The sequence below is a fragment of the Oncorhynchus nerka genome, linkage group LG10, assembly GCF_034236695.1.
Source record: "Oncorhynchus nerka isolate Pitt River linkage group LG10, Oner_Uvic_2.0, whole genome shotgun sequence".
NCBI lineage: Eukaryota > Metazoa > Chordata > Actinopteri > Salmoniformes > Salmonidae > Oncorhynchus > Oncorhynchus nerka.
In genome coordinates this window covers 59,589,196-59,603,633 of record NC_088405.1, presented here as the reverse complement: position 1 = coordinate 59,603,633, position 14,438 = coordinate 59,589,196, and the positions used below count along the sequence as shown (strand labels likewise).

Here is a 14,438-nt window from a genome sequence, read left to right as displayed (position 1 = left end):
ATTATGTGTGTAATGTGGGAGCTATCCTGTAGGGGACCCCACAGGCTTTACTGTGAGTTGTAGCCATGTAATTAGCAGTAAGTTAGTCACCTGCATACGAAATAGCAATTCCTTACACTAGTCTATAAAATCAGAAGTGTGTTCAGTTCGCTTGATCGTTTGCTACGTTGCAGAACGGTTTGTACTGAACAAGACGTTTCCCCCAAACGTTATTGTACGTTCTTGAACAGACTTTGTGTGCATCTGCTCCCGTTTGGTGTTGTGGTGTTGGTGGGTGTGGCTTGAAACAATGAGTGATGCATTTAAAGGGAAGTGACCATGCTGACAGCGTTCCCGAACCTCCCTGGTTTTCAACTGGTAGTTCAGTACAGCACCGTTACCGTTCAATTGAACATTCCAGAACATTAAAAACGTACTGAAAGCAGGCCACTCGAACACACCGACATTGCGCAAAATATTACGCAGCATCATCTGGATATGTATGCAACAAAAGTTAAACATTCACCTTCTGCTGCCATTTCTGTCAAGACATCTACACATACAGTTTGACGCATACGTCAACGTATGCACCACACTGAACGCACGGCAACTGCTTCTGCAGCGCAATGCTGCAAGGGAAACGCAGCGTTTCATTGGAAATGAATGTAATACCAGTGTACCAAAATGCAATGAGCTGTCGGTGTGTTCGAAGAGCTCAAAACCACAAGAGGAGATGCAGTCAACAGCGTCAATTCCCATACACTGCAGCTTATGCCAATTTAAATTGTCATGAGAATCCATATAAACAGTTGTATTTGTTATGTTCGCTATGCAGCCCTTGTATATTTGACTACTTGAGCAACGTCAGCGTATTTCCAGGCACTATAGTTTAATTTAGACTAAACAGTATCCTCAATCCAGAATGACTGGGTTTATCACCTCTTTAGGGCATCACTATGGTGCCACCGATAGAAGGCAGGTTGAGAACATTCATAATAACCACATGACGCCCGAGTGACAGTGGTGCAACCTATTGACCCTTTTCCAGTACACGACACACTGACATCAGGCAGAGATATGCGTGACTCTTGGCGGCAGTAAGAAAGCAATCGCAATCTGCGCCTATTCAACATAGCCTAACAATTGTTTTGATTCTTGCGTGAACAGTCTCTAACGCTCCAATCACACCGACAGCGTCATTGCATTTTGGTACACCAGAAGTACATTAATTTCCAATGAAACGGCTGCATTTGACTCGAAGCATTGCGTTGCACAGGCAGTTGCAGTGCGTTCGGTGTGGTGCATAATGTATGCATCAAACTGTATGCATAGACCTCTTGACAGAAATGGTAGCAGAAGGTGAATGTTGAACTTTTGTTGCAGACATATCCAGATGATGCTGCGTACTCTTTTGCACAATGACAATGACGCTGTCTGTGTTCGAAGCGTAAGATTATATTTGTTTGTGATCCTTGCAAATAAACTATTTTGGAGGCAGCAGTTGTTAGCTAGAATGCTAACGCTCATTGAAATTGGCTATGGCAAAAGCTAGCCAAAGAGCCATTTTTTTAAAGTACAATGCAACTGATTTGCGATGATGAGACAAACATTATATTAAGTAGGACATTCATACAAGCCTTACAATCCAATTATAATCCAAAAGAAGTGTGAAATGCACTCATAAGCAACATGAAAATATAGCTTTTTTTGCTGCCGTTCTATAATGATGAGTGAGAACGTTACAGACACACAAATATCCTACTGCTGCAAAAATGCTAACCTCCACTGTTATTGTAATGGTGAGAGGTTAGCATGTCTTGGGGGTATGATAATGTAAAGTGTTTAGAAACATTTTATATTCTTATTTACAATAAAAGTAACTCCAAAATGACACAATACATTATTTATCATTCATTTCTAATAGGAACCAAATAATCTGAAACACAAGCAAAACAAACAGCAAACGCAACCAAACAAGTTTGTAGAGTCACAAGCTTGATGTAATCATTGTGTGTTAGGACCAAACACTGAATTTTTTACTACTTTAATACACATATAAGTGAATTTGTCCCAATACTTTTAGTCCCCTAAAATTGGGGACAATGTACAAAAAGTGTTGTAATTTCTAAACAGTTCGCCCGCTATAGAGGAAAATACCCTCAAATTAAAGTTGACAGACTGCACTTTGACCTCATAGTCATTGTATCATTTAAAATCCAAAGTGCTGGAGTACAGAGCCAAAACAACAACAAATATTGTCACTGTCCCATTACTTTTGGAGCTCACTGTATCTACTGTTGTACATACCATTCTTAATATTGTGTAAATTCAATTCTGTTACAGTGCTATTTGGGTTGTTAATTAGATTCGTTCTAAATTTCTTTATTTATTTGTATTATTTGTGTACTTGATTGACATTTTACTGCTTTGCTAGGAGCCAGTACCATAAGCATTTCGCTGCATCCGCCCTGAACTTTGATTTGACATACTTTGTCATCCAAATTTGTTGACATGTAATGTTACCATGCTTTGACCCTGTGTGAAGGGGCTCTTTGTGAATAAGATGCCATTTTGGTCTCCTCAGAAAGCATATCAAATCACATGCTGCAAAATGAACTAATTTCACTAATCTAAAGAATGTTGCATAGGCATCTGTTTTAGTGAAAGAAAGGCCAACTTGTGCAGCATTGGTCTAAATAATTTTGGTACAACCAGGCAGTCATGGGCAGCTTCAGGGAGGGACAAGACAGTGCTGAAGCCCTGTAAAGAATAGGCTTGAAACTTTGAAAGTTTCTTCAAGTGCAGTCACAAAAACCATCAAGCGCTATGATGAAACTGGCTCTTATGAGGACCGCCACAGGAATGGGAGACGCAGAGTTACCTCTGCTGCAGAGGATATTTTCATTAGAGTTACCAGCTTCAGAAATTGTAGCCCAAATAAAAGCTTCACAGTGTTCAAATTTATTTGATTTCACCTTTATTTAACCAGGTAGGCTAGTTGAGAACAAGTTCTCATTTACAACTGCGACCTGGCCAAGATAAAGCATAGCAGTGTGATCAGACAACAACACAGAGTTACACATGGAGTAAACAATAAACAATAAACAAGTCAATAACATAGTAGAAAAAACGAATCTATATACATTGTGTGCAAAAGGCATTTTTATTTTTTTATTTCACCTTTATTTAACCAGGTAAGCAAGTTGAGAACAGGTTCTCATTTACAATTGCGACCTGGCCAAGATAAAGCAAAGCAGTTCGACACATACAACGACACAGAGTTACACATGGAGTAAAACAAACATACAGTCAATAATACAGTAAAAAAAAACAAGTCTATATACAATGTGAGCAAATTAGGTGAGAAGGGAGGTAAAGGCAAAAAAGGCCATGGTGGCAAAGTAAATACAATATAGCAAGTAAAACACTGGAATGGTAGTATTGCAATGGAAGAATGAGGAGGTAGGCAATAAATAGGTCATAGCAGTGAATAATTACAATTTAGCAGATTAACACTGGAGTGATAAATGACCAGATGAACATGTGCAGGTAGAGATACTGTTGTGCAAAAGAGCAGAAAAGTATATAAAATAAAAACAGTATGGGGATGAGTGAGGTAGGTAAATTGGGTGGGCTAAATACTGATGGACTATGTATAGCTGCAGTGATCGGTTAGCTGCTCAGATAGCAGATGTTTGGTGAGGGAAATAAAAGTCTCCAACTTCAGCGTTTTTTGCAACAATTCGTTCCAGTCACAGGCAGCAGAGAACTGGAAGGAAAGGCGGCCAAATGAGGTTTTGGCTTTAGGGATGATCAGTGAGATACACCTGCTGGAACACGTGCTACGGGTGGGTGTTGCCATCGTGACCAGTGAACTGAGATAAGGCGATGCTTTACCTAGCATAGACTTGTAGATGACCTGGAGCCAGTGGGTCTGGCGACGAATATGTAGCGAGGGCCAGCCGACTAGGGCATACATCTGTCGACCGGCCTACTAGCCCATTTCCAACTACCTGGAACTCCCAGAGTCATTTGAATACATTTCATGTAATTATAATGATTCACAGCTCCGTTAATGTCATCAGTATTTACTTTGTCAAAATCCTTAGAATTGAGTTTTTAATATAAAATCTGAACCCTCCCACGACAATCTGAAGCAGGACAAAGTTAGTAATTTTATCAGAACCTCTCTGCCCCCTAGCGGAGATGTAGAATTATGACAACATCTTAGTTCCAATATTGAAGTTTATTTGATGTAGAAACATTGTCGGTAAGAGAGAACAGACATACAGTAAGTACGTGGAATTTGATAAATAGAAGACTATTTTATACATAGTCTACTCTAAATTAAATAGTTTATGAAAGAGATGAAAATATTGATGAAAACATCTTGCCCAACATGATATCAACATTCGCCATCAGCCACATAGCAAAACATCCACACACAGAAGAGATGATTTCTCACCCATCAGTCTTTATAATGTCCTGATCAGATCCTACCCCTGTTGACCTTTGACCCCAGTGTACGTGACTCAAACCATAACAGAGGACAGAGTCATTACTTAGAACACCACAGAGGACAGGCTCACGTCCCCTTCCACCTCCAGGATATCTATCTGCTGGAGCAGGAAGTGGCGGTGGTTGTAGCTGAACATCTGGACTCCATTCACCATCACCCTGTAGCACTTGGTGTCACACGTAATTGTCACCTGAAACAGAGAGCCCGACATGAGTGCTGAGTTCATCCAAGGAAAAGCACACGGTAGCATTGCAGCTAAAACACATTCAGAACTAATTTCAGATCAAATTCTTGTCAATGCACAAAAACAAAACAAAAATGAAAATATAGCTAGCTTCCATAATACAGTCTACAATCAGGTATAATGGAGTTTATACCGTAAAAGGCTGGCCTCTGTAGAAGGGCATGCCCCCTTTCCTCTCCTCTGGACCCCACTGTTCCTTCAGGAGACTATTACGCACGACAGTGTTCTCATTAAACCTGGGGTTGAAGTGGAGCGCCACCCCCGAGTTGAAACGCAGGTTAATATAGAACCTGGAACCATAAAGACCATGATCATGGTTATAAGGCTTGGCCAGGAATATGTTAGATGACCAAATAAATGAACACTCTGTGGTAGATACAGGAAAGGGTGTGCAAAGGTAAGCCTACAAAGAGTATCACCCTTACCCATGTTGGCCATTGATATGCTGAAGGAATGACTTAGTACTGTATAGCTCTGTAATGTACTGTTTCTAGAGAGGGAGAACTTTGCTGGTGGTGAGTGTTACACAATCGTGAAAAAAAATATGCAAATCATTTGGAGGGTGAGACTAATCTAAAAAGGACCTTTTTCCTTACCATCTATCTGGATTGTCTGTAATGTATAGGTACACGATTCATAGTACCAATTCCGACTCATAGCAGGTGACAAGCAAATTAATAATGCCAGATGTGTTTCAAATGAGTAATCGTTACTTACCTATCAGCGTTGTGGTTGACCACACCCTGGACGATGATGTTTCTGCCTGGGTAAAGTCCACCTACCATTATATTTTTATATGGCACAACCTGAGAACACAGGGTCCATAACATCACCATATCACCCTAACAATCGGTTTCGATACTAAATCAATTAATGTAATTGTTCAGTCTGCACTTAGTCTGTAGGTTAAAGAAGGGGTACTTACGAAGGATGGCTGGGGGGTGTATGGAGGGGGTGTCTGTAAAATAAACCTTGTACATTACCATCTGAAGAATAGCACCTTTCAGTACATTCTCTAAACTATTTAATCTGGTCAGAGCTTCATTTTCATTTCAGCTTTATTCCTTTAGATAGATCAATGATACGACTCCAATAAAGTTCCTGATGTTGGCCTCTACTCTACAATGTTGAACTCTAAAAAGTTGATTCATTTGAATGCAATGCACCTGAAAAAGTCCTGGGGCACAAAACGCAGCCGAGAAAGCCTACAAAACAAACAAACAGTTGTCAAACAAGTATCAAATTAAACAAAGAAACCATGAATACAAGGAAAGCATGATCAACCATCAAAGTTCAAATTGACTGAATTGAATGAAATCCAGCCATCTTATGACAACACCCACCACAAGGAAAAAGGCTAAATACACCAAATTAGCCTCCAACCCAGAATGCTATAATCTACCTGTGTGGCATTACACCATTGAGGAGGAGTTTTGGGACATGGTTTACTTTGATGAGATTTAGTTCGGTTCCGTTGACCCTGTAAACAAAATGTCTCTCTTGGGTTATGGCCTATGCTACTGTTTTGTGAGGACACATTGGTAGTAATGTGCTTATTACTAATTACAAGTGTTTCCATACAACTGCAGGCCTTATGTAAATCCAAATACTAAAACTCGTTAACACTTGTTTAACTAAGAAACCTGTTGATCAGTCTGTCTGGAGAATACTCACACTGTGTGGATGGACAGGATATCCTGGTTGGGGAGGAGGTGACTGGAGAAAAGAAAACACATTTCATTTCTCTGTGTAGGATATGGACAAACCCTTGGTCAGCACATATAAGTCTGAATACTATTTATTTAAATGATTAAAGTAGGAACTTTGATTAAAGTAGGAACTGAGGGAAATACGTTTTTTTGGACACAAAAAATATGTCCAAAACATCCTTACAATCATTATATACTCCGACCATGACCATTGCAAGTTGCAACTTGTTTTGCAGACTGGGTAGCATTCCAAACAACTGACCAAGATCAGCAAATCTGTCCTTGTTCAAGACTGATCCTTGTACAGTATTCTCCAAAACGGAGGACCTTTCAGATACTCACTGTCACTGCAGGGTTGGAGAAGGCAATGGATTGGATCTCCACTCCCCCATCCACGGTGATGGTGTCCACTCTGGAGAACGACAGCCGGTGCAGGTACTCCATGAAGTGAGCACCATTCACAATCAGCTGGGATAAGACATGATTTAGGAGAGACAAGAAAATCAATGGCACATGGAGGAAAAATAATGAATAAGGGTTTGAATCTTTTTTTGCTCTAGAACAGAGATACAATGCAATTCAATGAGTCTACAGTAAAAAAAAAATGTGTAGCCTAAGTATAAGTGATAAAAGTCTCCTGACTGAATATGAATCTCTGTTGACCAGGAACATGAGGGTAAAGTTGGCCCCCCGGGTCATGGATGCTGGGTATTCACGCTCCTCTGAGCCCCACTTTGAGTGCTGCATGGTGTTGCAGACCACAACATCTTTGGATTCATCATATCGGGGGTTGAAGTGGAGGGCTATGTCGGGATTTCCTCTTGAGCCACATTGCAAATTCACATAAAACCTACAGAGAGAAAAAAGTGATTAAAAAAGTGAATATTTTAAAGTGACAAGGTTTAACAAGATCCCTTCTGTGCTGATAGCGACAAGACTGAGCTAAAGAAGACATGGTCTACCTCTGGGATCCTGGCAGGACTCTCCCTGTCACAGTGATGGTCTTCCCCTCACGCAGAGCTCCGTGGATACAGCCAGTGAATGGCAATCTCTAGGACATGAAGCAAATAACAACACTTGACCAGGCTGGGTACCTAATGTCCTTCACCAGCTTGTAGTTAGGTCGTCTGCCTGATAAGGCGAGGGACTATGCAATAGACTTAGTTGAAAACGTTCAACGTTAATGTAACAGTATAACTTTAGACTGTCCCCTCGCCCATACCCGGGCGCGAACCAGGGACCATCTGCACACATCAACAACAGTCACCCACGAAGCATCGTTACCCATCGCGCCACAAAAGCCGCGGCCCTTGCAGAGCAAGGGGAACTACTACTTCAAGGTCTCAGAGCAAGTGACGTCCCGATTGAAACGCTATCTAGCTAGCCATTTCACATCCGTTACACTAACAATGGCCACATCAAGCATTGTGAAACCAATAACAATCTCAACGGTTAGTTTCCTTTCTCCTTACCTTCTTTCATTAATTATATCAATCACTTAAGGTTTTAGGTGTCAAAGGTGGATATGAAAATGACAGGAAATATCGACAGACCTATTCAATGTTTTTCAGTCCTGTTCTAGTCCACTAAACCCATCACTAGCAGACCCATTACAACTAATTTTAGTTGCATCGGATGTGCTAGTGCGTGCTGGGCTAGAGGAAAATATGTGGGTCCAGAATATAAAAATATTGTGGACATTACACCAAAAATAATCACAAAAATGACTCCTGAAACTCAAACATAATGGGGGCTAAAAAAAAGACATGTAAATACTGTCAAATTAGATTTTTACCGGATTGAAGAAGGGTTGCTGACAAGCCATGCTCCAGTGTGTCTGTGCGACTGTTTGGTGAATCTAGAGAGTGCAACACATCGAGGTCCGGCGGTTCTATTCTGCCACGTTCAAAACAACTGGAAACTCGGAAAATACGAGGGGAAATCATGACGTCAGTGATCTTCAGGTCGGAAAGTCGGAGCTCTAGAAAGAGGCACAAGTTCCCCAGTTGGAATTGCGAGTTGGTTGACCGTCCAAATCGATAATTCCAGGTCGGAGCTAGTATTTTTTCCGAGTTCCGATTTGTTTTGAACAAAATGATGTCGGAGATTTTCGAGTTCCCAGTTGTGTGGAACGCGGCATTCGTAAATTATTTAGTATTTTGTTTTCTCTTCCATAAGTTTCGTTTCTCTGATAATGACTCATGCGGTCATCGTTGTTATAAGTATTTTCTGTTAGGGAGACGGAGTCGGATGCACTCTCATGCACAGATAGAGACGATAGCAACAAATCATTCCAAGCAAACAGTTTGAACACTTATTCAATCTTCCATAATCAACATTATACCAAATCGTTAATTTTATTTTTTTGCCTTATCAAAAATGACTTTGACCACCAGGTGAGGTCGCAGAGGATGCAGTAGCCTAACGGGTATGCTGTTTAGCGAATGTTAAATTGTTAAAGCAAGATGTGTTCATGGTCATGACTTACAAACAGCACACACACAAATTGAGCAAATGGAGGTGACTAAACTGCTTGGGAGAAATCCTGGATTGTAAACTGTTATGGTCAAAACATATTGATACTACAACAGTAGCTAAAATGGAGAAGTCTGTCCATAATAAAGCACTACTCTGTCTTCTTAACAGCACTCTCAACAAGGAATGACTTACAGGCTCTTGTTTTATTGCACCTGGACTACTGCCCAGTCATGTGATCAGGTGGCATAAAGAGGGACTAAGGAAAATTGCAATTAGCTCAGAACAGGGCAGCACGGCTGGCCCTTGGATATACACAGAGAGCAAACATTAATAATATGCATGTTAATCTCTCCTGGCTCAAAGTAGAGGAGAGATTGACTTCATCACTACTGGTATTTGTGAGAGGTATTGTCATGTTGAAAGCACCAAGCTGTTAGTTTAAACGACTAACACACACACAGCTCAGACACCCATGCATACCCCAAAATAAATGCCACCAGAGTAGAGGTAGACCGATTACGATTTTTCAATGCCGATACCGATTATTGGAGGACCAAAAAAAGCTGATACCGATTAAACGGTCAATTTGTATTTGTAATAATGACAATTACAACAATACTGAATGAACAATGAACATTATATAATACATAAATAAAATTTTGTCTCAAATAAATAATGAAACATGTTCAATTTAGTTTAAATAATGCAAAAAAACTGTGTTGGAGAAGAAAGTAAAAGTGCAATTTGTGCCATGTAAAAAAGCCATGTAAAAAAGTTTAAGTTCCTTGTTCAGAACATGAGAAGATATGAAAGCTGGTGGTTCCTTTTAACATGCGTCTTCAATATTCCCAGTTAAGAAGTTTTAGGTTGTAGTTATTATAGGACTATTTCTCTCTATACCATTTGTATGTCATATACCTTTGACTATTTGATGTTCTTATAGGCACTATAGTACTGCCAACCTAATCTCGGGAGTCATAAACAGTCATAAACAGCGCTGTGCTTCAAGCATTGCTAAGAGCTGCTGGCAAACGCAGGAAAGTGCTGTTGAATGAATGCTTACGAGCCTGCTGCTGCCTACCACCGCTTAGACTGCTCTATCAAATATCAAATCATAGACTTTATTATAATATAATAAACACACAGAAATACGAGCCTTAGGTCATTAATATGGTGAAGTCCGGAAACTATCATTTCGAAAACAAAATGATTATTCTTTCAGTGAAATACGAACCGTTCCGTATTTTATCGAACGGGTGGCAACCCTAAGTCTAAATAATACATTGCACAACCTTCAATGTTATGTCATAATTATGTAAAATTCTGGCAAATTAATTACGGTCTTTGTTAGGAAGAAATGGTCTTCACACAGTTCGCAACGAGCCAGGAGGCCCAAACTGCTGCATATACCCTGACTCAGCTTGCGCAGAACGCAAGAGAAGTGACACAATTTCCCTAGTTAATATTGCCTGCTAACATAATTTAAAAAAAAAAAACTAAATATGCAGGTTTAAAATTATATACTGTACTTGTGCATTGATTGTAAGAAAGGCATTGATGTTTATGGTTAGGTACATTGGTGCAACGATTGTGCTTTTTCGTGAATGCGCTTTTGTTCAATCATCACCCGTTTGGCGAGGTTGAAGTAGGCTGTGATTCGATGATAAACTAACAGGCACCACATTGATTATATGCAATGCAGGACAAGCTAGTTAAACTGGTAATATCATCAACCATGTCTAGTTAACTAGTGATTATGTGAAGGTTGATTGTTTTTTATAAGATAAATTTAGTGCTAGCTAGCAACTTACCGTGGCTCTTTGCAGCCACAAGGTCATTTTGATGATGCACTCACGTAATAGGTGGTTAGCCAGCTACGCAGTCTCCTCGTGGATTGCAATGTAATCGGCCATAATCGGTGTCCAAAAATGCAGATTGCCGATTTTTATGAAAACTTGAAATCGTCCCTAATTAATCGGCCATGCCGACGTAATTTATAGTTTGGCAGTTAAGGGTGCTCTCGAGCAGCTAAATGTTCTTTACCATACGGCCATCAGATTTGCCACCAATGCTCCTTATAGGACAGGGCTGCCCAACCCTCTTCCTGGAGATCTACTATCCTGTGGGTTTTCAGTCCAACCCTAATTTAACACACCGGATTCTACTAATTAGCTGCTCAACAATACCTTAATTAGCTGAATCAGAACAGCTAAATTAGGGTTGGAAAGAAAACCTACAGGACAGTAGATTTCCAGGAAGAGGTTTGGGCAGCCCTGTTATAGGACATACAGTAGCTTGCGTAAGTATTTACCCCCTTGGCAATTTTCCTATTTTGTTGCCTTTACAACCTGGAATTGATTTTTGGTGGGTTTGTATCATTTGATTTACACAACACACTTTGAAGATGCAAAATATATTTTTTATTGTAAAACAAACATGAAATAAGACAAAAAAATACAGAAAATTTGAGCGTGCATAACTATTCACCCCCCCAACGTCAATACTGTGTAGAGCCACCTTTTGTAGCAATTACAGATGCACGTCTCTTGGAGTATGTCTCTATAAGCTTGGCACATCTAGCCACTGGGATTTATGCCCATTCTTCAAGGCAAAACTGCTCCAGCTCCTTCAAGTTGGATGGGTTCCGCTGGTGTACAGAAATCTTTAAGTCATAACATAGATTCTCTTTTTTTTGTGTGTGTGTGAATTTTGACCCCTTTTTCTCCCCAATTTCGTGGTATCCAATTGTTAGTAGCTACTATCTTGTCTCATCGCTACAACTCCCGTACGGGCTCGGGAGAGACGAAGGTTGAAAGTCATGCGTCCTCCGATACACAACCCAACCAAGCCGCACTGCTTCTTAACACAGCGCGCATCCAACCCGGGAAGCCAGCCGCACCAATGTGTCGGAGGAAACACCGTGCACCTGGCAACCTTGGTTGGCACGCACTGCGCCCGGCCCGCCACAGGAGTTGCTGGTGCGCGATGAGACAAGGATTTCCATACCGGCCAAACCCTCCCTAACCCGGACGACGCTAGGCCAATTGTGCGTGACCTCCCGGTCGCGGCCGGTTATGACAGAGCCTGGGCACGAACCCAGAGTCTCTGGTGGCACAGCTGGCGCCGCAGTACAGCTCCCTTGACCACTGCGCCACCCGGGAGGCACCCATAACATAGATTTGGTCAAATTTGATGGTCAATTTTAGTCTCATCTGACCAGAGTACCTTCTTCCATATGTTTGAGAAGTCTCCCAGGCCTTTTGGCAAACACCAAACCTGTTTTCCTATTTTTTTCTGGACACTCTTCTGTAAAGCCCAGCTCTGTGGAGTGTACGGCTTAAGGTGGTCCTATGGACAGATAGTCCAATCTCCACTGTGGAGTTTTACAGCTCCTTCAGGGTTATCTTTGGTCTCTTTGTTTCCTCTCGGATTAATGCCTTCCTTGCCTGGTCCAAGAGTTTTGGTGGGCACCCCTCTCTTGGCAGGTTTGTTGTGGTGCAATATTCTTTCAATTTTTTAATAATGGATTTAATGGTGCTCTTTGGGATGTTCAAAGTTACTGATATTTTTTAAAACCCAACCCCGATCTGTACTTCTTCACAACTTTGTCCCTGACCTGTTTGGAGAGCTCCTTTGTCTTCATGGTGCTGCTTGCTTGGTGTTGCCCCTTGCTTAGTGGTGTTGCAGACTCTGGGGCCTTCCAGAACAGGTGGAAATACAGTTGAAGTCGGAAGTTAGCCAAACATATTCAAACACCGTTTTTCACAATTCCTAACATTTAATCCTAGTACAAATTCCGTGTCTAAGGCCAGTTAGGATCACCACTTTATTTTTATAATGTGAAATGTCAGAAAAATAGTAGATAGAAGGATTTATTTCTGCTTTTATTTCTTTCATCACATTCCCAGTGGGTCAGAAATTGACATACACTCAATTAGTATTTGGTAGCATTGCCTTTAAATTGTTTAACTTGGGTCAAACGTTTCAGCTAGCCTTCCACAAGCTTCCCACAACAAGTTGGGTGAATGTTGGCCTATTCCTCCTGACAGAGCTGGTGTCATGGAGTTAGGTTTGTAGGCCTCCTTGCTGGCACAAGCTTTTTCAGTTCCGCCCACAAATCATCTATAGAATTGAGGTCAGGGCTTTGTGATGGCCACACTAATACCTTGACTTTGTTGTCCTTCAGCCATTTTGCCACAACTTTGGAAGTATGTTTGGGGTCATTGTCCATTTGGAAGACCCATTTGTGACCAAGCTTTAACTTCCCGACTGTTGTCTTGAGATGTTCCTTCAATATATCCACATAATTGTCCTGTCTCATGATACCATCTATTTTGTGAAGTGCACCAATCCCTCCTGCAGCAAACCACCCCCACAACATGATGCTGCCACCCCCACAACATGATGCTGCCACCCACGGTGCCCCTATCATCTCCAAGCATATCTCTTGACATTTTTTTTACCTGTCTCTCCTCTCAGGGGAGGTTCCCATTGCTTGGAAGGCAGCCACGGTTCATCCTTTATTTGAAGGGGGAGATCAAGCTGATCCAAACTGTTATAGGCCTATTTCTATTTTGTCCTGTTTATCAAAAGTGTTGGAAAAACCTGTCAATTAACAACTAACTGGCTTTCTTGATGTCTATCTATCTATTGATGCCATCTATTTTGTGAAGTGCACCAATCCCTCCTGCAGCAAAGCACCCTCACAACATGATGCTGCCACCCCCGTGCTTCACGGTTGGGATGTTGTTCTTGGGCTTGCAAGCCTCCCCCTTTTCCCTCCAACATAACAATGGTCATTATGGCCAAACAGTTCTATTTTTGTTTCATCAGGCCAGAGGACATTTCTCCAAAAAGTATGATCTTTGTCCCCATGTGCAGTTGCAAACCATAGTCTGGCTTTTTTTATGGCGGGTTTTGGAGCAGTGGCTTCTTCCTTGCTGAGCGGCCTTTCAGCTTATGACGATATAGGACTCGTTTTACTGTGGATATAGATACTTTTGTACCTGTTTCCTCCAGCATCTTCACAAGGTACTTTTCTGTTGTTCTGGGATTGATTTGCACTTTTTGCACCAAAGTACGTTCTTCTCTAGGAGACAGAACGCGTCTCCTTCCAGAGCGGTATGACGGCCGCGTGGTCCCATTGTGTTTATACTTGCGTACTGTTGTTTGTACAGATGAACGTGGTACCTTCAGGTGTTTGGAAATTGCTCCCAAGAATGAACCAGACTTGTGGAGGTCTACAATTTTTTTTCTGAGGTCTTGGCTGATTTCTTTTGATTTTCACATGATGTCAAGCAGAGGCACTGAGTTTGAAGGTAGGCCTTGAAATACATCCACAGGTATACCTTCAAATGACACAAATGATGTCAATTAGCCTATCAGAAGCTTCTAAAGCCATAACATAATTTTCCAAGCTGTTTAAAGGCACAGTCAACTTTGTGTGTGTAAACTTCTGACCCACTGGAATTGTGATACAGTGAATTATAAGTGATATAATCTGTCTGTA

General features: G+C 41.2%; 1 protein-coding gene across 2 annotated transcripts; it reads right to left on the bottom strand.

The window, feature by feature from the left end:
- Positions 1–4,206: 4,206 nt before the first annotated feature.
- On the bottom strand, positions 4,207–8,355 carry LOC115135722 (galectin-9-like). 2 transcript variants are annotated; one of them, XM_029670739.2, is made up of 11 exons: positions 8,247–8,355; positions 7,414–7,502; positions 7,094–7,301; positions 6,794–6,919; positions 6,417–6,458; positions 6,145–6,222; positions 5,909–5,947; positions 5,668–5,700; positions 5,460–5,548; positions 4,876–5,032; positions 4,207–4,688 (listed from the first exon to the last, which is right to left on the bottom strand). In XM_029670739.2, the coding sequence occupies exons 1-11, from the start codon at positions 8,274–8,276 to the stop codon at positions 4,542–4,544; spliced, it is 1,038 nt and encodes a 345-aa protein (XP_029526599.1). In that variant the 5' UTR covers positions 8,277–8,355; the 3' UTR covers positions 4,207–4,541. The 2 variants fall into 2 exon arrangements, with proteins under 2 accessions (XP_029526599.1, XP_029526600.1); XM_029670740.2 differs by lacking the exon at positions 6,145–6,222.
- Between the last annotated feature and the right edge of the window lie 6,083 nt (positions 8,356–14,438).

What these genes read in the sequence shown, in the direction of transcription:
- LOC115135722 (XM_029670739.2), bottom strand. Translation starts at nt 8,276, where the DNA reads ATGGCTTGTCAGCAACCCTTCTTCAATCCG. An exon ending in GTGCCCCAGGACTTTTTCAG is followed by an intron (nt 5,701 to 5,908) that starts GTGCATTGCATT and finishes TTTATTTTACAG; the next exon opens with ACACCCCCTCCATACACCCC. An exon ending in ACACCCCCCAGCCATCCTTC is followed by an intron (nt 5,549 to 5,667) that starts GTAAGTACCCCT and finishes CTGTGTTCTCAG; the next exon opens with GTTGTGCCATATAAAAATAT.